The 23,676-nt window shown below is 27.0% G+C and overlaps 7 protein-coding genes across 7 annotated transcripts; 3 read left to right on the top strand and 4 right to left on the bottom strand.

Annotated features, from left to right (window-relative positions):
• Positions 1-254: 254 nt before the first annotated feature.
• cubi_01671 (ATP-dependent helicase) lies at positions 255-2,642 on the bottom strand (the record flags this gene model as incomplete). The annotated part of the gene is made up of 1 exon (XM_029018683.1): positions 255-2,642. One exon carries the CDS (start codon positions 2,640-2,642, stop codon positions 255-257), a length of 2,388 nt encoding a protein of 795 aa, XP_028874118.1.
• A 457-nt stretch (positions 2,643-3,099) lies between these two features.
• On the top strand, positions 3,100-8,325 carry cubi_01670 (uncharacterized protein; the record flags this gene model as incomplete). Its single annotated transcript, XM_029018682.1, has 1 exon — positions 3,100-8,325. One exon carries the CDS (start codon positions 3,100-3,102, stop codon positions 8,323-8,325), a length of 5,226 nt encoding a protein of 1,741 aa, XP_028874117.1.
• A 167-nt stretch (positions 8,326-8,492) lies between these two features.
• Positions 8,493-10,814, bottom strand: cubi_01669 (uncharacterized protein; the record flags this gene model as incomplete). The annotated part of the gene is made up of 1 exon (XM_029018681.1): positions 8,493-10,814. One exon carries the CDS (start codon positions 10,812-10,814, stop codon positions 8,493-8,495), a length of 2,322 nt encoding a protein of 773 aa, XP_028874116.1.
• Positions 10,815-11,314: 500 nt separating this feature from the next.
• On the top strand, positions 11,315-12,385 carry cubi_01668 (uncharacterized protein; the record flags this gene model as incomplete). Its single annotated transcript, XM_029018680.1, has 1 exon — positions 11,315-12,385. The coding sequence occupies one exon, from the start codon at positions 11,315-11,317 to the stop codon at positions 12,383-12,385; it is 1,071 nt and encodes a 356-aa protein (XP_028874115.1).
• Positions 12,386-12,502: 117 nt separating this feature from the next.
• cubi_01667 (carboxypeptidase) lies at positions 12,503-15,973 on the bottom strand (the record flags this gene model as incomplete). Its single annotated transcript, XM_029018679.1, has 1 exon — positions 12,503-15,973. One exon carries the CDS (start codon positions 15,971-15,973, stop codon positions 12,503-12,505), a length of 3,471 nt encoding a protein of 1,156 aa, XP_028874114.1.
• Positions 15,974-16,747: 774 nt separating this feature from the next.
• On the bottom strand, positions 16,748-17,741 carry cubi_01666 (uncharacterized protein; the record flags this gene model as incomplete). The annotated part of the gene is made up of 6 exons (XM_029018678.1): positions 16,748-16,862; positions 16,951-17,172; positions 17,244-17,367; positions 17,468-17,542; positions 17,620-17,641; positions 17,727-17,741. 6 exons carry the CDS (start codon positions 17,739-17,741, stop codon positions 16,748-16,750), a joined length of 573 nt encoding a protein of 190 aa, XP_028874113.1.
• A 1,292-nt stretch (positions 17,742-19,033) lies between these two features.
• cubi_01665 (uncharacterized protein) lies at positions 19,034-23,380 on the top strand (the record flags this gene model as incomplete). Its single annotated transcript, XM_029018677.1, has 1 exon — positions 19,034-23,380. The coding sequence occupies one exon, from the start codon at positions 19,034-19,036 to the stop codon at positions 23,378-23,380; it is 4,347 nt and encodes a 1,448-aa protein (XP_028874112.1).
• Positions 23,381-23,676: the final 296 nt, after the last annotated feature.

Here is a 23,676-nt window from a genome sequence, read left to right as displayed (position 1 = left end):
AATAGTATTAAAAAAAAAAAAAAAAATGATTGGTTGGAAAGAGAATAATAAAAATAAAATTTAAATTGTAATTGTCGTCTAGTTGGGAATCATCTTAAATAATGAATAATAGGAAAAGTGTATAAATCTTCTAGAAGAAAGCACTAATAATTTGTCTTTTAAGTTTAGAAGATTTTGATAATTAAGTATAGTTTGTATAATTATTTAAATCTGATAATCAATCATATCACATTTATTAAATTATTAAATTTTGTCTAATGCTTAGAAAGAGTTTCGGTAGTAATAAACCATTTGGAACAGTAATCATTAAGCCATAAGTGATTAATTGCAGAGATAATACGGATGTATGTTTTTTTGGTTTGAATAATATCTGTGAAAATGATCCATTTTGGTTTGTCTTTAAGGTGAGAAACACTACTTGTAGGATGAATATTCACAAGCTGTCTGTTGACTTCTGTGAGGTACTGTTTGTTACTACTAGGGTCTAGCTTGGCAACATTTTGCCAGAAACTCTTTGTAAGACATTTGTAGAAAGGTGTCCACTTGTTATCTTCTTTTTGTTGTTCCTGTTGCTGTTCTTGGTTATTATCTGTAGAAAAAGAGCTAGAATCTGAATCAAGAGTACTAAACATAGTGCAACTATTGATGGTTTTTAGATTGAAAATTTTTCTAGTGATACTAATAAGCTGTTCTCTGATAGATCTTGCTCTTAAAAGACTGGTATGAGAAATGCCTACAGAGTTGCAAAAGTTAATTTGTTCATAGTTGTTACTAAAAGAGATATTATTTTGTCCATGATAAATTTTTCCTGAATCTTTTTGTAGAGATATCCAAGTATTATAAGTTTCAATTAAGCCAACATGGTCTCCAAATTTTGTCATAATTGACTTAAGATAATTCTTGTAGGATTGATCACTTTTGGATGATGAATTGTGAGTAAATCTGAGTTTCTTTTTACTTGGGCCAACATGATCTGAATTTTCATTTAAAGAACCAAATGTTTGATCTTTTTGATTACTACTATTACAATAATCTAGTAAACATTCAGCAGAAAGCATTGATACTAGAGTTATTGCTTCACTTGTACATCCAAACTCTATACTATGGTATATGAGTTTACCTAGGAAAGGAGGCACAGGAAGCATAGTTAATTTGATACCTAATTCAGTAATATTTCCACTCTTGTTTAAAGCTTCTAATCTGTAAAGAAACTTGAGAGTAGAAAGGATAGACTCTTTACTTGGATAACTTAGAAATGGAAAATTCAGAATCTTTTTCACAGAAACTTGTTGTTGATCATTAAGTAGAATATGGTCTTCATTAGATGAATTAGTTAAAGTTTCAAATTCAGGATTTACTTCTTTTTTTCTAGAAATATTATAGTTATCAAGAACATAAATAAGCTCGAGTAAAGTCTCGGATAGACTAGTTCTTAGTATCTCTGGAGTTTGAGAATTAAGAAAATCTGAATAGGCCTGCTTTGTGTAGATACGATAAACTTCTCCTGGTTGAAGCCGTCCAGCTCTCCCAGCCCTTTGTATTGAGGAAGCCTTGGAGATTTCTCTCATAACTAAAGCGTCAATGTTATTATTACTTTGAAAAAACTTGAGTTTTTCTAGGCCAGAATCTACAACATAAACTATGTTTGGTAAAGTCACAGATGTTTCTGCAATATTAGTTGATAGGATGATTTTTCTGTAATTTTCAGGGAGAACATCAAATACCTTACTTTGTTGCTCGGAAGGCATTGATGCATAAAGGCACTGAATAAATAAGCGAATCCTCTCAATATTTTCAAATCTTTGTTTACCTAAATAAAAAGTGATTTCTCCTTCTTGTTCAAACAAAGTCTCAATCTTTTTTGAAATAGTTGTTAAGTTTAAATATAAATGGTGGATATCTTCCTGACCAGGTAAAAATACTAGAATATCACCTCCTTTTGGCTTTGTAAAGTGAATGGTTAATATTGTAATCATGACTGCTTCCAAGTAATCTAATTCAGGTTCTGATAAGTAATTTAATTGTACAGGAAACTGCCTTCCAGGAACAGAATAACTACCAATCTTAAGCTTTGAAGGAGAGAGACTGTGAGAATGAGAACCGGTAGAGGCAAAAAAGTTTTCAAAACAAGAACTTTGAAAAGTTGCTGACATGATTACAACCTTTAATTTGCTTCCATTGAACAGTTCCATTTTAAGAAGCCCCAAAAGAAAATCAGTACGAATTGACCTCTCATGAGCCTCATCTACAATGATTACAGAGTAACTTTCAAAAGGACTTCTATCTCCTTTAATTGTAACGCACTCCCTAATAAGCATTCCATCTGTTAAGTATTTGATTTTTGTATACTTGGAGACCTCGGTTTTAAATCGAACTGAATAACCTACCTTATTCCCTACCTTGGTCTTTAGTAGCTTTGCAACATACTCTGCCAAAGAAATAGCAGCAATTCTTCTTGGTTGAGTCACTGCAATCATTTTTTTTTCCTCCTGTACAAAACCACCTTCAAGCAGGAAAGCCGGCAATAATGTCGATTTACCACTTCCAGTTTCTCCTACTATTACAGAAACATCATTTTCTCGAATTAATGATAATAACTCCTCTTTATGTTGATATATTGGAAGCATGTCAGCTCGTGACATTTTCTCTCCTCAGCTTGAGTGAAATTCTTTAATTCACTTTAAAAAGAATAGGGTGGCGCCTACATGTGGAATGCCGGTATATGATTATATTTGGCGCTTTACGTCATTTGAAATTAAATGGTCAAAAAAAACTTAAAAAGAATTAGGGTGAAAAAATAAGTAAAAGAAGCATAATTGTTTTGGATTTTTATTTAGAAAAAAGGATTAGTGTGTGCTGGGGTAGGATTTGTTTAGGGTGTGCTTGTTTGGGATAATATTCGAAAGAGAATGAAAAGAGGAATGAAAAGGAAGAGAAGGTGGGATTAGATCTTGATAACAAAAATAGCCAGTTAATATATTAGAGGAACAGAAGAGAAAGAGATACAAAAAAGAGCTGTAGAAATAGCTAACAATTTTTCAAAGTAAATAGACGATTTTGCAATTAAATTTGGTTAAAGGTAGGCTTTATTAGAAGAGAATGATTACAGATTATGGTAAAAACCGAATTTTGGTAGCGCCTGCACCAAATTGGTTTTGTAAAAGTGCATTATCTTTAAATGAGGAGAAAGGTTTCTATGTATACTCAACTAAGAATAGCCTAATTCTTGGGACAATTTTAGAGAATCGGATTTTGGGGTCTGTTTATTGTGGAATAAAAAGTAAGCCAATAGGCGTTACAATATTCATAAGTTCACATTTATCTGAGGAAGCAACTTTAATTGCTAGTACCCACTTTGACTGTAAAATAAGGTTTTGGGAGATAGTTGAACAGAGCAATGGAATTAAAGAAGTTTCAGAGAGAGATGACTTATATTCTGACGAGAAGCTGAAGCCATGGCAGGGAAAAGAAAAAAGTATTAATATGTTGGTTGATTCCCTAAAAATTAATTTAATTTCTGACTCAATCAAATGCAGTAGCTTAGCAAATGTGGTTTATTATTATAATGGGCAAGTTTTTGTCGGAGACGTACAAGGAGTGATCTTAAAAATATCGGTTAGTGATTTTAGAAATAAAGATAAGCCTGAGACTTTTACAAACAAATTTCATCCTATAAAAGAAGAAATTACTTTAATCGACAAGACTGCAGATAATGAAAAACTTGCTGTGGGATATAAAAATGGTCAAGTAATTATAATTAGTATTCTGAATGGTGATGTCCTTTTAATTTTGGAGGATGAATCTATGTTGAAAGAGAAATGTATTTTAAGCATCATAGATTTAAGTTCTCAGATGATTGTTAGTACTTCAAAAGGAAACAATAATTTGTTCAGTTATTGCAAAAAATCCGAGAAATTAGAAAAAATAGAACTTGTGAAAACTTTAAAGCAATCTATTTCAAGTCAAAAGATAGAAAAAGTTAAAAGAAAAAATCAATATAAAACTCAGAAAACACAAGGATGTTTTTGGACTTTATTACTCAGTTATCAAAAAGGAGCTAAGATTAATGGAGATAAGTTCTATATCATCATGGATCACGAAATTGCCGAGTTTGAACTATTGAAAAACAAAGAGATAGATATTAAAAGAAAGTTTAGTATTAAAAATAATGAAAAAGAAAGAAACAAAGATTCAATAAACTCTGAAATAATATTTAGTGTACTGAGTTATGAGTTTAACACCAAATATTACTTGTTAGGTATTACCAAAAGCAAGAGGGTATTTCTATTCAACACAACTGAGTGGAAATTAGAATGGATTATGAATACTTTGGGAGGTTGGATTGATGAATTAATCTCTCCAAATGGTTTCTCTCATATTATTTACATTTTAAGTGGAGAGGGAAAGCTCATGGGTATGGACTTACTGGAATCCCATAAGGATTTTACTCAAAGAATAAATAGTAGCTATATTTACGAAAATCTAAGTGGGTTTAATAAAGACGAACAAATCTCAAAGATATCTATAAATCCAATCAATTCTGAATATATCTTTTACTCGACAAATTTTGGTAATCTTGGCATATTGTATATTAATCCTGATAACATCAGTCATTATAGTAATATTAAAATTAGGATTGAAATCAGTAATCATGAATGTTCAAAACAAAAAGATATCTGTAACAAAAGAATTTGTGATCAGAAAAATTCTGAGTTTAAAGACTTTTTATCAAACTCAGATTTGGATTGGCTTGTATTATTAAGGTCCCCATCTTCTTGCTTAGAAGATCTTAAAGTGCCATTATCTGATTTCCAACAAAATATCCACTTCAAAAGCAATAATTCCAGCGATGGAAAATTCTTTAATAGTCAAGTAAAGTTATTTAATTCTTTAATTTACAATTTATACCGATTCCCAATTATACTCATTTTTAACTACAAAAAGAATAAATGTGTATATGCAGATTTAAGTCCAGGATTTGAAAATGGTGAACTTATTATTAATGCTATACCAAGAAGTTTTGAAATTCAAAGTAGATCTGAAATTGAAACCAAAGAAGATCATATAATTCGACTAAAAACTTCAAATAAAGGAATTGGAGCTGAATATTATAATACAGCCTATTTTGTGACTGTCAATGGGAAAGCTCAGATTGAATATCTTGGGAAGAATTTGCTTCAAAGTATTCAAACAAATAAATTGAACATCGATAAGGTAGATGATCACCAGAATGAGTTAATCAGTGAAAAAAAAACTTCTATTTATATTTACAAACTAGTTTTTTCCCTAGTTAAGGATGACCAAATAAACCTTGACTGCTTTGAAAAAATGGAGATTGAAAATGCATTAAAAACTAATATAAATACATTAGAGTTAGGAATTGAAAACCGAAAAATCAATCTTGAGAGAGTTATTAATGGTTTAGTTGTTTTTAATAAGTTTAAAGATTTCGAGGAAATTTATGTATTAATAACTAACTATGGTAATCTGATTATATTATCTTCTGATAAACTGGTGTTAAGGCTTGAGAATATATTTAAGGATAAAAACAAAATGGATTATGACTACGTTTCTATAAGTATGATAGAGGTGGGAAATATAGATCAATTAAATGGCCAAGATAATTCAACTTTAATATTTAATTTAGCAATATCAAATGAATTCAACCAAACTAGTATAGTAGAAGTGAAAATAATTAATAGCCATATATTTAATAAAGAGAATTTCTCAGCTGAAATTTTGCTAATTAGACCCAACACAGATCATAAGGGAAGTATTACTAATAAGTACCACTTTAAATCAAAATCAATATGGTACCGTGATGTTAGGGATTTTTACAATACTTTTGAAAGTAATTTGAGATTATTGATTGGAGGCCAAGAACAAATGTTACAGTTGTTTGATGTTTCAAAAGAATTAATGATTAAATCTAAACATAAAGTAATTAATAAGAATTCTTTATTATTTCTAACAAATAAAAACATTTACCAGCAAAATAATCAGACTAGTATTAAAGCACTTACTCTTCTTTTAGAGGTAAGGTTAATATATAAGCTAAATAATATGAAGAAATTTAATTCAAATGAAAGCTTTTGTATTTTAAAAGATATACAATCCAATATAAATAAGGTTTTAAGTGAATCAGGAGATAATGAAGTAATTTTTGATCTTATATTATTCTTAAATCATAAAAATTCAGCATCAGATCTAATTGAATTACATCTAAGTACCTATTTTAATAATCAGGTAACTAATATTGATAATGGATGTGAGATTACAAAATTCTTTAGTGTTAATTCAAATTACAAGAATATTAAAGAATCAAGCCAAAATTTAAGTTTATTGATTGAGTATTTATATCTAATTAATGGCCAAATAGATATTGATTCATGCTTATTTAAGAATTTCTTAAAAAAATACTCAAATAATGCCACTCCTTATATTGAATATAGCCAAAATATTGATATTAATCCAAGTGAAAATAATGATGAAAAATTTAAAAGGTTTGTTAAAATATTTCAAAATGTTGAGAATGATTGTTTACTTATTGAATGGCTAAGATATCTTTCCCAATTCAATATTAAAGATTCAAAATGTTTAGAATTTTTGGATATTGAAACTGACTGTATTATCAGATCTCTAATCTTATTAAAATTGGACAATTTACAGTTAAAGCTAAAATCTATCAATTCTTCAAATACTCCAATTAGTCATAAGAATTTATCAGTATTTATTGGGGAAAATCCGAATATCCTTCATGAATATTGTATTTTAAATATTTTAATGGGGAGATGTCATAAGGCTATAGAAATGTATTGTTATTACAACCTATTTCAATGTGCTTGGTTAATTTCAAACCTTTATCTTGGGAATGATCATGAATTAACTCTTAATGTTTTAAGAGATTGGAATAAAAATTTAAAATCTAATAATTTAATGATGCAATCATTTAAATGCCTTATTGCTAGCTCTGACTTTGAAGAACTTTATCAAGTTTTATTAGAAAGAATATACTACATTTCAGATTCTCACTATAAAATAAGGTTAAATACTGGTGGTAATAATGATGAAGATAGTTTTTCTCAGGTAGATAAGTTATTTCAGAATTTCAAGCTAACAGGATACTATTTATTAATTTCAAGTTCAGAAAATAATAGCAAAGATAACAATAAATTCCAATTACTTAAAGAATTTTCAGCTGATTTAGTTGATTATATATTTTTGATTTTTAATAGGTATCGAATTAATATTGTTTTAAAGAATAAGTTATATAGTAAATTTTGCTTTAGAGAAATAATTTCAATTAAAAATAACCAAATAATATCAGATTTACATAAGTTGATAATAAATGAAGAAAAAAATTGTTTAATGGATGAGATTTTTGATGAATTGGAGATGAAGATTATGAGGAATATACATTTATATGAAATTGTTATACAATTTTCACTTATGGTATTTTCTTGTGGAAATAAGATTTTAATTTCTGAACTGGAAAAATTCTTAAAGAAAAACAATATTAGAAAGAAAGAAGATTTATTTCTACTTTTAAAAAAGCTTAACTATTTACCTTTTGAAGATGAGATGAAATTAAATATGGAACTTAAAGTTATGAAAGATTTGTTGATTTTAGTTTTAAGTTTTATTTTGGAATCAAATCTTAACATTTGGATTTCAAAAGTTGATGAGACACTTAAAATTTTATATAATGACTTATTTTTTAATGATTTAAAGTATCAAAAAAAAAGTATTTTTGATATAACTTTTGAAGCCCTGTTTGATATTTTTTTACTTAAAAAAGACTTGGAGAATATAGAAAGTTTATGTTTTAGTAAAGAATTAAATAATACTTTATTAGAATGGATGAATTCAGAATTTTTATTAGAATTTAGAGATTCTATTCAAAACAATTTTTCAAATCAAAAAGAATTACATAGTAAGAGACTTATGGCAACTAAGTATGATCTATATATATTAAGTGTAATTAAAAGGATAAATAAAACATTAGTATTGGATCCAGTAGTAAATCAAAATAATTTATCATTAAGTAATAATAACGATTCAATATTGACTAAGTCTTTGAATGAATCAGATTTAGAAAACTTAACGAGATTTCTTAATAAAGAAGAAACTGGTGAATTTTTAAAAAAAAACTCAATTTCATACCATTTTATATTTAAGACCAATAACAGCAATTCCATTGTTGTTTGGCTTTATAATAAAATAACAAATTTGGCAAGTCAGAGTATAAACCAAGATCTAGGATCAAAAGCCAAGAAATTAGCCTTTTTAATTAAAAAACAATATTTAAATAAGAAAAATAGCTAAGCTGAAATCTAGGTAATAACTTCTTTCTGGTTATATATTTATACTAAGATATGACCTTTATTATTTAGTGTATTTTAGATTAGAATATTATGAATATATTTATATAATGTGGTTATTATTGCTAATGACTTTTCTTTTTTTTAATTTGTTTAATTTAAAATAAACTTTTAACCAACATATAGATTACTGTTTCTACATATAGCCATTCCACTGTCTTTTCCATTATTAGTAAGAAATTCAATCATTGTTTCTTCCTCGATATAATTCAAACAATTTCTTATAATAGATCTTTTAATATTGCTGTTCTCATACTTAAACTCTTCAGAAAAATGGTCAAATTCCATTGGACTCTTAAAAACTACATGTCTGGATGTTTTTAAAACTTTAGATTTTAGTAAACTTGCTTGTACTGGACACATCTTTCCAACATGAGACTGAATATCTGGTATCAAGATTGAAACAATCTTCCACTGCAAATTAGTGTCATTAGTTATTGAATTAAATTCAGTTACTATCTTCCAATCATCATTATATCCTTTTAATTTACCTACCAAATATATTAACATATACACGTCATTCATACCGCCATATTGGCTTTGCATGTAATTATTTGAAGTTACATATGGACAAGCAATCATAAGCTTAAATTGAAGAGGAATAGAGGTTTGTTTAAAATTTGAATGATTTTCTTGGTATTTATTATAAAAATATTTAAGATAGTTGTTTTTGAACCATATGGTAATTTTATCACTAAAGCCTGCAAGTAAATTCTTGTTAAAGTCAATTTCAATTTTCCCATTAGGCAGGATTCTGGCGCCACAATCATATTCAGATTCAAGGTTATATTTTTGGCTGAATATAACAAGGCCAGATGCTCCAGACGGTCTTTTTTTAACAATATGAAAGTTCATTCCTTTGTTAAGTTTGTTATTAGTAAGATCTTGACTAATTAGATAAAAAAGATTTCTTTCGTTTTCATTGGAAAACTTGTCAACTGATTCCTTTGATAGGTAGTTAAATTTTAGTTCAATATGATTTTTGGTTACACCTGAATAATCTTCTTTATGTTTTAACTTTTCTTGTTTTATTTTTCCTTGAATTTTAGGGCCCTCAACTTGAGTTTGGAATGGCTTGAAACCAATTTTGTTTGGAATAAATTTTTGGTCAAATATATTATCAGAATACTCATAGTTATTACCATTTGTGTTAAATTTTTCAGATTGACGGTTAGTTTCGTTATTATAAATATTCAAAAGAATTCTTGTAATACGTTTGTATTGAAGATATAGTGAAATAATATTACTTGGAGTGGAATCTGAATGAACTCCATATTCATGTAGAATCTTTACAACTCCAGAACAGGATGATATAGTTGTTCGAACCTTCTTAAGGATATCTTTTGGAATTGCGTTAACATAAATATCAATCTTGTTAAGTTTTAATATTTCATCTTCATTGGAAAGTCTTTTACGATACTTTTCTTTGAACTGGCTTAAATAACTATAGTCTTCTTTTTGATCAAAAAGTTTTCCAGTATTTGGGAAGTAAACAATATATTGAATATAAAAACTGAGTTTTAATAAAATACTTAAAAGCAAATTATTAAATAGTTGAAGTTCATTGTAAATGTTTCTATGGTACTGTTTAAGATCCTTATGATTAATTTCCTTGTACTTTCTTAGCATTCTTCTATTATGTCTATAAGTTTTAGAATCAATTTCAATGGTTTTTAGTAAGTTCAAAAAATTTATCCAATCATTAGTAAATCTTCTACTTAATCTAACTTTCTGACTAGAATTAAAATTCATTTCTTCAATATTTGGTCTATATTTACCAGAAATCTTATCTTCAGTTGTCCTCAAAACTTTAACAAATTTTGGATAACTTTCAAACCATTTAACTGAAAGTCTACAGATTGAATCAATATCAGACACAAAGCCTTGAAATAAGTTCATTCCAGACATCTCTAAAGTACTGTTGTTGATGCAAACTATATTCTCAAGAAAATCATATTTTGGAGATAAAATTATATTTGTATATGAATCCAAATTTTTATCTTTAGACAAAAGAGAAACTATATCAGATTTCTCCAAAGGAATTGGGCTTGGAAGGTCATTCAATTTTTGAATGTTAATGGGAAAGTAAGACCTACCATTAATTTCTTTCTTCTCTATCTCAATTTTTCCCTGTGAGCTCTCTTTTTTTACAATAATATCCTCTAGTTCAGGTATTTTTTCAATATCTGTGGATTTTTCTACAGTAATTTTTGGTTTTTGAGATTTTCCCTCTTCTTTTGTATTCTCAGCTTTTTTTTCTTCAAATTTGCTAATTTTTGTACCTGAAATACCTCTTTGTTCTAAAGACATGCTATCCAAAATGCTTGAAATTGATTTTAATTTACCTTTTGGAGGATTGTTAGAAATTAAATCATAATTCCAAATGTCATCCAATTTATATGTATCTATTTCACTTGAAGATAATTCAGCCATGCAAAGAAGCTCTAATAAATATAAGAAAATCAAAAGCAATAAACATTTATATGAAAAACATATCATCCTTACGTAAAAAGGATACTGTTTATAATACAAAAATCTTAATATAGAACAACTTTTGAATATTATAAAAAAATTCCAATAAATTTTCTTAACTTGAGTCTCTAAGGAAGTGATATAATCAAATCCTCTCTCCTTTGTTGTTTTTGTTAAGTTTCTTTGTTATTATTATAACTTTTTTTTTAATTTTTGCTTTTTACCTATACTAATAATAGTCGAAAAAGACTATTGATTAAATGCATTTTGGCGCCAATACGTGTAGGCACTTAATTCTTATTTTGGCAGGAAAATAAAGAGGGGTGACAAAGGGGAAAAATATGATTAATTTAAAAAGGGTAATCTTGGTCAATCACAAAAATTAGAGGGAAATAAAACGATTTAAATCAAATAAATCGTTGAATTTTTGTACTAGAAATTTGGTTGCTTTTTATTTCACAATGGGAGGAGTTGCAAGCAAACAAAGTATGGAAACCAAGCCAAGTCAGGTTGAAATATTGAATTTAAAAGAAATTCAGAGTTTGCCATACAAGGAACTTTACAAACAGTTTGAAAAGTATAAGAAACTTAATTATGTTGAATATGTGTTATTGTTAGGGACAAGACTACTTTTGGATCATAACAGAAAGTTAGGAGAAAGAAGATGGGAAGTAATGGAAAGCATTGCAATATCAACATTTCATTTTCAAGTCAAATATGAAGAAGATGGGGATAAAAATAAGATTTCAAAATGGCAAAAATATTGTATGGACGAATTAAATAAGAAATATGGAAAAACATTTAGGTATAAAAAGCTTGTAGGTATGTTATTGGAAAGTAGGGGAGAGACAGAAAAAGCCTTAGATGTATATAAACAACTATTAAAGTTTGACCCAGAGGATCTTGAAATTAGAAGGAGAGTGATTTCAGTACTTTTTGAAAATAATAAATCATTATTAGATGAACATTTAAAGGAATGTATAATGGATGTAAACGCCTGGAAAATGAAAGCTTATTATCTTCTTACTCACACAATTGACTATAAGTCTGCTCTCTTCTGTATGGAAGAAATTCTACTTCATGAACCACAAAATATTGAAACAATCAACATTATAGCAGATTTGCATTTGGCTCTTGGTGACTATACTAGATCTAGACAATACTTTTGTTTAGCTCTGAATATTCAAAAATCTAATTTAAGGGCTCTTTGGGGTATTCTCCAATGCAATCTTTTAAAGAGTGACTACTCAAATCAAAATAAAGGCAATAAATCTAAAATTGAAAGTTCTATGATTTCTGATATTGATCATAATTTAACTCAACTTACTGTTAAACAAATAATTAATCTTTACTCAGAAAATGATTCTGATTCTGATTCTAATATTATTAATAACAAAAAAGATATTAATATAGATACCGTTACCTGTAATAATAATAATAAAGGTACCGATAATCATCAAATGGAAATAAAAACATCAATGATAGTAAGCGAGTTATTGGATTACTATACAAATAGAATAAAAGGTTTATAGGAAAGTATAGAAAGTATTTATTAGCTTTTTATTTTGGAATATTTTAATTCTTGAATTTATAATTAATCTTGAAAAAAATACTATAGAACAACTTAGTTGTCTTTATTTTGAGACATGTTATGTGTTTTTTGCATTATTTTTTGAAATTGATGTGGATAATTCAGTATAGGTATTTTTAGGTAAAACATTGTTTTGATTTGGATTTAACATTCCAATATCTAAATTTCTTTCCATTTCAATAATTTCAAGTTCTTTCATAGTATTAGTTCTGGATTTAAAATGATCAAAAGAAGATAAGGAGGAATTGCTTAAAGTATGATTTAAATTGGATAATTTATAATCTTTAGAACTTGGACTATTTGATGGAGTTTCTTTTGCTCTTTCATTTGGTTCAGAATTATTTGTATTAAACCTTTGAGAAAGAGTATAATTTTTATTTGAAACATAATCACTTCTAGGAGTATAACAGTTATCTTGTGGATCATAAATCTTTCTAGATTTAACCCTTCTTTTCTTTCTCTTTCCACTAAAGTTCTTTTCTTTATCCTCACTTTTTTCAGAATCTTCATCACTAGAAATATCTATTGTGAATATCTTTGAGTTAGTTCTAAATCTCTTTTTGAGTTCAAATTTTAAAGATTTAAAAGGTACCCACTTATAGTATCTTAATATTCTAATTGAAATTAATACAAATGCAAACATTACCATAAATAGTCCACAGAAAACCAAAACTAGTCTAAAATCTACGTAGTCTTTTGAGTTATTGTACCACCACAAAGAAAGCTTTTGTTTTAAAGCAGTTATAGGCTCACTATTATTGTTATTATCTTCTTGAATTCCGTTATAATGTTTAATATTATTATTTATATCTTCTATTAAATTGATATTGGTATTTTTTAAAGTCTGAAATTCTTGGATATTAGTTCCAAGTGAGTTTTTAATATAATTATCTATATAGACTTTTCCTAATGCCATTGAAATTAGGTTATTTTTAAGGTATCTTAAAATAACATAATGTTTACCAAGCAATTCAATATTATCATCTTGAGTAAACTGGTTAAAATCTTCCTTAGTTTGTATATCTGTGACCATTTCAAAGATTCTCTGTCTAGAAATAGCCTTTATACTTTGAAATGGTATTTCCTCATTTTCATCCCCATGAAAATCACTTATAGAAATAACTCCTACTGAATTCAATTTTTTGTCGGAATTTATCAAGACCTTCTCTATGTTATGGTATCTAAATATATTTAGATTTAAAAGATTTAAAAATTCTGGAAATTTAAGGATTACATATTCCCCATTATTTTTAGGTTCACTACTAATAGATACTGTTAGTTCTAAAGTAATGTTGTTAAAATAAGGTAAAGTTGTTAAAATCTCACTTTCATTTTCTAATAAAGAAGGTATAGGTTTTATTGTCTCCATCTTTTCATTACCTCCTTTTGTATTTCTACTAATTATTGAGGTTCTTGGTTCGCTTGGAATAACATACAGGTTACCCTGTAATTCATTGTGGGAATTCTCTTTAATAAGATTCATATTATCTAGAAATATTTTCTGATTACCAGAAGTTCCAATTTCATTTGAATGAATATACTGCATTATGTTAGAAAGTTCTTTAGAATCTTTGGATGAGGGCTCTTCCATGTTTAAAACCTTTTTAGTAAATTCTTGAAAAGCTAAACATGATTTGACCCATTTTCCATTACTCTGGATAAAAGATTCAGAACAACTGGAAAACTCTATTTGCAATACTTCTTGAGGTTTAACAATTTTGATTTGGAATCCAGATAATTGATGGGATAAATCAGGATCTGACCCTTGTATTTGATTATGTGGGTATTCTTGTATGATTGGTACTACATTAGGCCTATCAATTCTATTTCCATTTTGTGAAGATCTAAGTCTGGTAAATTTTTCAAATAAGTTTTTATTTGAATTGGAAATATTCTGAGTAAGTTCAAGGTCAAATTCTAATTCTACTTTAAAATTGAATTTTTCAATTTCACCATTAATAGAATTTAGAATTTTTGTCTCGGTCGGTACCTTTACTAAAATCTTAATAGGTTTAAATTTATTAGATTGATAGATAGATTTACATTTGTTTTTAACTCTAAAACTTCTATTAACAATTTTTGTAAGTAGATTTGAATCATTACACTTGTCTTTAGAGGAATAAAGTGAATTATTACTTAGAATATCTTTTATTTCTTGGTTATTTAGAAATATGGAAGAACATCTCATATAATAAATAGTGTTTTGAAAGCCATTTAGTCCTTCATTCACAAGAAAATTAAGGTATATTGGCTGTTGTTCAGGTTGGTTTTGAGAAGAGTTATTACTTTCAAGTTTAAGCTTTAAGTTACTAAAAGAATAACAGCCAATGACTGCTATATATAGAACAAAAGTTTGACCAAAATAAACTGTATCTGGTGGTTTATTAAAGAAGATAATATCTGGATAAGTATATTCAACCAGTTTAAGTAGCATTCTAAGATTTCTAGTAATATGAGAAGGTTGGATAGAAAGCTTATCCAAATCAATCAAACTGAATAAATCAGGCTTATAGCCAAGAGAATCTTGACTCGGAGTCTTTTGGTAATCAGTTTCTATTAGAAAAGTCATAGATCCTCCTTGATTTGCAGAGTGAGTTTTTTGGAGATAGTTACTACATGATATATGGTTTACATTATATCCATAAAAAGACCAATCCTCAAATCCTCCTTTTACTGGATACACAATTTTTGCTATACTACCAATTTTATCATAAAAATAACTTAATTTATTAACATGATTATTATTATTTAATATTTTTCCAGCCGATGCCTGTAAATCTTTAGCAATAAATTCAAAGATTTTGTTATTATCATCACTAATATCAGAGTAACCATTTCCATAAGAAATACTTTTTAATCCACCATGCAAAGCTGCAACAAATACAAATGATTTCAAATTAAAAAGATCATAAATCATCCTGGAGCTTTCACTTTGAAGACAATTCTCACCACTTTCTGAAGGAAAATCTCTATTCACATCAATTTCTTCCTCAGTTCTTTTATTATGATAGAAACCCCAAGGATTAGCTATTGGAATAATCCATATATTTCTAGTACTTAATAAATACTTGACCCCAGCATTTTGATTAGTAATATATTGGTCACAAATAGAACTTACAAATTCAGTGGCTATTTCTACACCTAATTTTTCATCTCCATGTATTCCTGAAACAAGTAATATATTAGGTACATCATAATTAAGATTAGAAAGTCCAAGTTTTATATGGAGGTACTGACATTTTGATTCTCCACAATAAAGATTTTTTTTACTGGTATAGTTATATATCTTAATTATATTTGAACATTTAAGCTCTAATTCCTGTAATAAATTAAAATGTTGCATATAACTTTTGTACTTATACTTTAGTTTCTCATTTGTTGAGTCATTATTTTTACTAAAACCAATAAGGGACCTTAAATATGACTCAAAGTCTTTCATTTCAAATCCATATACCATACCATTATATCCTCCCAGTATTGACAGTACCAAAATAAGTACAAAAAATAGTGTATATGATATCGTTACCATTATTTCTTAATTAAAGCACTTGAATGATTACTACCTTTAATTTAAATTACCTGAAACTCTGGAAATATACAAACATATATGCATACACGCATAAACAAATATATTATTTATTATTAATATCAAATTCTCTAAATGGACAAATCTAATGATTGAGTTTTTTCTGTACTTCTTAAGTAGTTTAGACTAATAAAAATACCCATAAAACCCCTTACTGAGAAATTTAAATCCAAATTTCAGCCTTTCTTGAATTAGTTTGTTAAATTTATAGTACTATCTTTTTATTTATTTAATTTTTGTTTCATGTAATTATTTTTAAATTTGGCGCCAAACCACATTTGTGTGTATTATTATTAATAGTACCTATATAATAGATAATAAGAGTTAAGATATATAACTTTAAAGTTTTCTGACTTTTAACTCTGGATCTTGTTTATTTCTTTTCTTTTCCTTTTGTATATTTATAATTTCTAACTATGTCTGATATAAGGAGTGATATAGTCAATTTAGAATAATATATAGTCTTTAATATATTATTACTATTATTATTATTTATACATATATTAACTTGTGAATGGTTGGATAAAAATTCACAATTTGATTATAACCAATTTAAAAAAGAGATGGGTAAGGATTAAGTAAAGTATTTGTTTAGAAAAAAAACTTAGATGATTTAACTTAGATTTTCAAAATAGTCCTAATTAAAATTGAATGAAAAAGTATTTATAGGAGAAATAAAAGAATATATGGTTAATAATAAAGTAAATAAGAATAAAGTTAAAGATCTATTTGAATTTGTTCAAATAAATTATAACTTACCAAAACTTTCATTAAACACTGGTATCGATGTGAAATTTGGTTCTTAACAGCAATATCCATTTCAGAAAAAGTTCTAATTATTAATAGTTATTAAAGTTTAAAATTAATTATATTATTAAAAAAAAGATTTTGTAAAATAAAGGAAAGTCTTAAAAACTTACGAAGTATACCCATTGGGTTTGAAAATAGGATCCCAACTGAACCCTTTTTCACCTCTTGGTTTAACTATTTCACCATCAATCTTTCCTTCAAAGATGATTGGCTCAGACATTTTTGTCTCATCATAATATCCAATTAGAGTTACTGCATATGCTGATTTATTTTGGTATGCTTCAAGCATATTGTATAATCCTTGTGCTCCAACGGATTTAAGAAACCATTTTCTTTAAAATTCAATAAATAAATAAGCAGTTAAATAGTGAAATATAATCCACAAAAATTTAAAAGAACTTACACATATGGTCCAGGAAGGCCATTATAGGCATTAAAACAAAGAGAAGTGTCTTCTACAAAAACTGGCTTTTTAATTCTCTCATAGGCTGATTTGCATTTATGTATGGTAATTTCTTCTGGAGAACCTTGAAATTCAGGTACTTAAAATAATTCATAAATTGAAATAACCACATTATTATGAACAATTTTTAATTATATAACAATTATGCACAATAAGTAACTTACAGTCAATGTCAACCACCTCAATATCTATTTTCCCATTTAAAATTTTCAAAAATTCTTCAGATTTTTTTTTATTACCTAAAGGTAAAAAAGTAAAGGTTCGATTTCATGGCCGTTTTCAATATTATTGATATAACTTTTAATTTTTTTTTCACACTTGCCTGATACTAAATATACCTAAATTTAAAGAAGAAAAAAATCATTTTATAATATTTTTTAGTTTATTATTATTCATATTATTCACATAAGTAAATTAGCTTACTTTTAATTGACTCATTTTTATTAAGCACAATTTTTCTTTTTTTATTACTAACAGAGCTCAAAATCTTGCAAAAAAAACGATCTTCAACCTTATGCTTTTTTGTGAAAAATTAATTTCTTAATTTTTTTCTTTAATTCTTTTATTATCGTTCTTACCAATCTTGATAACAATTAAAACTTGATTTGCCAGAAAAAAAAGTTATTAACATTACGTGGTTCTTACCGCCTAAACTAAAAACATGTTATCAATAGTAATAAAAAAGTAAAATAATTAAGTCAACTAATTTAAAAATCAAAAAAATCACCCTTATTATGAAAACAATTAACATTGTTTTGCTCAATATAGTACTATAATATTTGCATCTCAAAATTCTCAAATACTCTACAATTAACTGAAAACCATTTTTTTTTCATAGTCTTTTAAATGGAAAAAGAAAATAGAAAATAAATACTAACAACAGGAAAATTAAGGCCTAACAATCTATATTAATCAAACAAATATGAACTTCTTATATTTCTAATATTTCCTTTTCCACTTAATTAACAAATTGCCCATATTTACATATACTTTTTTTTTACTTGTAATTTATCATTCATTCTTGGAGCCAAATAAAATAATTGGCGCCAACATGTGTATTCAATTTCAATATAAATAGGTAGGGGGAAAAAATTGTTAAAAAAAAGATAACAATTAAGATAGAATAATAAAAGGGATTTCTCCAGATCATTATATAATAGAATTAAGAAATTCAAAAGTACAAATAGGAAAGTTTTTGTTGATCAAAAGTCTTAAAAGAGGTAAAAATAAAAATCAAAGCTTTTCATCATTCTTTTTAATCAATATTTTTTACTGGTATCTAAGAAATAAGAGGTTAAGTAAATAACGTGTTAAAAATTTTTAATTAAAAATTATATTAACAACATTTAAATAGCAAATAAATAACATTCATTTTTCTTTGTTTGCTATATTTTTTTTATTTACAAAGAACCAAAGAGTTTCCAAATTTATTCTTATGTTGGTAAATATTTAGTATCATTATATCAATACCAATACAAATATTATAACTCAAATAGTTCTAAGAAGTAATTATTCAACCTTGGAAATTCAAAAATCACACAATCATTTTAATATTTGTTAATATCTGAATTATTTCCTGGTCACTATTCATATTTGTATTGGATCAATAGTACTAACATTATTAATAAATCCATAATTATACCTATTATCAATAATACTATTCTTTATAATAAATCTAACACAAACAAATTTATATATTAGGCATTTAAAAATAAATATTACTAAAGATCATGGAATTTTACAATAATTTAAAATATACAAAGATATCTAGAGTTAAACTAAAGAGAAAATATATTGTATTATTTACACTATTAATTTTCATATATATAATAGAATTTAACTCATTAGCTAATTCTTTCCAAGAAACAAACACACTTTTAAATGAAACTGTAAATAAGACAAAAGAATTATCTGAGAATATTGATTCCACAAAAAATGGAGATAATTTAGACACCTCTAATGGATTACTTAATCAACGTGATTTTGATGATGAAAGTGATGATGAAGAATATGATCATCTTAAATCTCAGAAATTTGTTAATAATGGCACCCATAATATTATAAATAAGAATGGTAATAAAACAAATAATATTAAAACGTTATATTCAAAAGATTTTAAAGGAAATCACATACAAAATCAAGAAGAACGGACAAGTAAAAGTAATCAAAAAGTAAAGAAAGTATCAGAATCAAATATTACAACTATAGAAGAGGAAATTGAAATAATTAAGAGCAAATTAATGAATTCTACATTTAAACTTGATGATTTTTATGCAAGAACAGTTTTTGATAAATTATTTGAGATCTTTGAACCTGCTAGTGATAAGATTTTGGACTTTTTGGAAGTAAATAAAAATTTGACTAGGATTATAGATACTTCTAAATCTATTACTAATATTGCAGATTCATATGGAGTTTTGTCATATTTATGGTTTTATGGAATACCAAATAAACGTGGTAGATTAGAATTTCCTTATGGATGGCCAAGAAATATTGATATAGCTCTAAGATATGCCTTAAAAGGAGCAACCAAATTTAATTGTGGTTTTTGCTATACAATGATGGGATTACTTTTTGCTTGGGGATATCCTCCTCTTGTTAATAATACTCATGGATGGATAGGAATTGATAATTCTACGTCTAAAGTGGATTTATTAAAATATTCAGCATCTAAAAATACTTACTTCTTATATCAAAATCCACATAGATATACTAATAACATGGACTCTGAGAAGATTAATTTTCCATTAGAAAAGAATGGTTTTGACTTGGTATCTATGAATTATGCTTTAGCATCTAAAAATAAGGATATTTTTGGGCAGCTTGCAAATTCATACTACTTAAGATATAGCCTCTCAGATATAAGTTATCAATATAACACATTAGAGAATTCATCTTCTTTTAGTCTTCACAGAGTTCCAAGAAATTTAACATCAGTTGTTGGGTTATCTTCTTCCTCAAGATGTATTGTGGCTCTAGAACCTCTAATCTTTGTAGCAAGTAAAACTCTTGGTGATAGTAGAGATCTTTTTCTTCCTGAAATATCAACTTTATTGAGGGAAAATAAAGCAAAAGAACATGAGACAAAACACTATGCTGAATGGGTTAAAAGTCTTGCAGCTGATAGAGATCCAGAAGGAATGACATCTTTAGGAGAACTTTATTATTATGGACATGAAGCAGGTGGAATAGCAAGAGATGTAAATAGGGCTGCTCAACTTTGGGAAGAATCAGCAAGAAGAGGAGATCCTCAAGGTGCTTTGGCAAGAGCCTTTTTAAATTTAGATGGAACAATAGGTACAGAAAGAGATTCTAGTCCTTATTTAAGACAGGTTGCAAGGAATGGGGAACCTTCTGCAGCAGCATTAGCTAACTATTATATATATAAGCTTGGACTAGAAGTGGATAAGAATTCTACAATAGCTGGCCAGTATTTAAAGTTAGCAGCAGATCTTGGTGATGGTAATGCTCAATTAATTCTTGCACATGCTTATGCTGGAGGAAAAATGGGAGTGATACCTCCTGGAGGTCAGAATGATACTTTAGCTCTAAAGTATTATAAACTTTCAGCTGAGGGAGGTAGAACTGTTGCTTATTTTAACTCAGCTGTACTAACTTTGAAAGGCTCAGACAAAAAATACAAAACTGAGGAAAGTAGATGCACTGCTTCCATAGACTATTTGACTCGTGTTGTAAGGAAAAATAATCATGTAAAATTTTTGAGCCTACTTAGTAGGAAGTCATATGAAAATGGGGATATTGTAGGATCTCTTTTAAGAGAAATGACCTTAAGTGAAATGGGTTTCATTGAGGGACACATTAATTCGCAGGATTTATGGAAAGAAAAGTCAATTTTGTTTTATAATAATGCAATTAAAAAAATGATTAATAATATAAATTACGATACCTATAAAATGATAGAACCGGTATGTAAGGTATCGGATTTAGAATCTGTTGATATTTTGAAAGATAATTATTTGAATTTTTTGAATATTATGAATAAGATACAAAGTAAATTAGATATATGTGAGGTTACAGTATTGGATGAGAGTAATGAGAAATTTTCTACTTTATATCCAAACAAATTTGATTTGGAAATGAGTGGAATCTCTTCTAAATCTTTTTGTTTGGTAAAGGCAAATAGGAGAGAAGTTTTCTTTAATGTTCCAATCAACTTTGATAGCTCAATTATTCACTTGAATTCAACTTATTTCAAATATTATGATATGTTTAATTCACAAAATGCTACATTGAGAGGTAAATTAGATTTAAATTACTCAAGAAATATGTCAGAAAAGGAGAAAAATAGGGTATCTGAATTTTTAAATTGTTGGATGAGACCAAAATCTTATTATGATAATTTGGGGAAAAATAAAAAACCATTATTAAATAGAATGATTGGTGATAGAATTATAGATGAGATAGATGATGAAGAAAGTGATCAAGAAGAAATGAATATATTTGATAGAATATTGGAGTTATGGCAAAGGCCTAAAAGTGGGAGCTATAGAAGGTACCCAAAACCGTGGTATAAAGCCTTTAACAAAATATTTAAAGTTTTCAAATATGTATTAAATTCAGCTTTCTTTAAATCAATGAAAAACTTAAATTCTTACTTTGGAACTAATATAAATAAGAATTATATTCAAAAAAAGGAAAAAGGAGGTTTATTTTCAAGTATCTTTTTAGATCTAGATGAGGATTTTGAAATTGATGAAAAGAAGGTACCGGAAATTATACAATTACAAAGAAACTCATCTCTTTGGTGTAGTCATTATTATACACGAAGATCATCGTCAAATGGAGATATTTCTTCAACCCAAAATTTGGTTCAACAATTTTTAGAAGGAAGTTTTGGAGTTAATAAAGATCCTGTTTTTGCTTTTAAATTCATAATGCAGGGAGTAAATAGTAGAGATCCAAAATCAATTTTGGATTATGCTATTGCTCTTAATAAAGGTATTGGAGTTAAGATGGATAAACCAAAATCTTATAGACTTCTTTGGCATTTGATGACTAGAGGTCCATTTAATATTGAAGATATTCTTCCTAAGGTACCGTCAAAACCCAAGTTTACTCCATCTATATTTGACACTATTAGGGAAGCTTTGGAACCTTTAATAAAAAATAATACAAATTTGAATAATACACGTATTATAAACTTGAATAATAATAATTACAACAATAATAGTAATGTTTACTTAAAAGAATCTAAAGAGATAAATAACTTTGATTTTGAAGATCATTATCAAGGAGAGGATGATAATGAGGAAGAACAAGATCAGGACCAAGATCAAGATCAATCTAGCTTGAATAGTGATTCAAAGTATAAAAAAGGAAGAAGAGCTAGAATGAATGATACTATTAACATGAATCTCAAGACACAACAAGACCTGGCTACCAGAATCTCATCTTTTAATATTTTAATGATATTAACTTTAGATTGGATTTATTTTAACATTGTTTTAAGATGTTATTACTCTTCTTTGGCTTTGAAGAATCAGATTTGGTCTTCTTTATTTAATTTATACTACAAAAACATGAGTAATGAAGATTTATTATTGGAGAATAAGGTGGTTAATAGTAATATTAATAAAAGTATGCATGATAAAGTTTTGGAAAACGAGAATTTTAATATGAATTTTTCTTCTTATGAATTAATAAAAAACAGTATCAAAGATCCAAGTAGGATTTTAGATACTTGTAATAATAATATATGTAATATTAATAAAAAGATCAAATCTGAAATATATTGTAGTTTATTTAGACAAGATTTATGTGAATATTCAGAAACTTCCGAAAATTTAAAAAGAAACAATAAATTATCAAATAATAATGAAAAAAACAATGAACTATTGGAAGAAGATCTAATCTTAATGATAGATGAGGATCCATTTCCTTTGTTATCCAAATTTAGATATATTTCAGATGAAGAATATGGAAGGGCTTCAAATATTTGGAAAGCCTCTATTTCAATTAGATTGTACTACTTCATCTTAAGGATAGTTATTATTATTGGTACCATTTCAGTTTTGATTCCACTTAATATTGCTATAACAGAAAAACTAAGTCATTAAAGCTAGAAGAAAGATCTAGTAATTTTTTTAAATCAAACTCGTAATATTAAGAAATTACAAATAAATTATTAATTTATATTATTTATACATTTAATTTTAAATATCTTTTTTTATTTTTTTTACAATTTTTTTTTTCACATTTTTCTGGATAATTATTTTTCGATACCTATACGATACCAATAATATATTTGCATGCATGCACAAAAGAAATTCTCAAGAATTTTGAAAAAAAGAATTTTGAGATTTGATGAATTTTACTTATTATTTTCTTATTTATATAAAATAACTAGTTATTT

The sequence above is a fragment of the Cryptosporidium ubiquitum genome (assembly GCF_001865345.1).
Source record: "Cryptosporidium ubiquitum isolate 39726 chromosome Unknown contig_9, whole genome shotgun sequence".
NCBI lineage: Eukaryota > Apicomplexa > Conoidasida > Eucoccidiorida > Cryptosporidiidae > Cryptosporidium > Cryptosporidium ubiquitum.
This window is presented reverse-complemented; position numbering and strand designations above follow the sequence as displayed.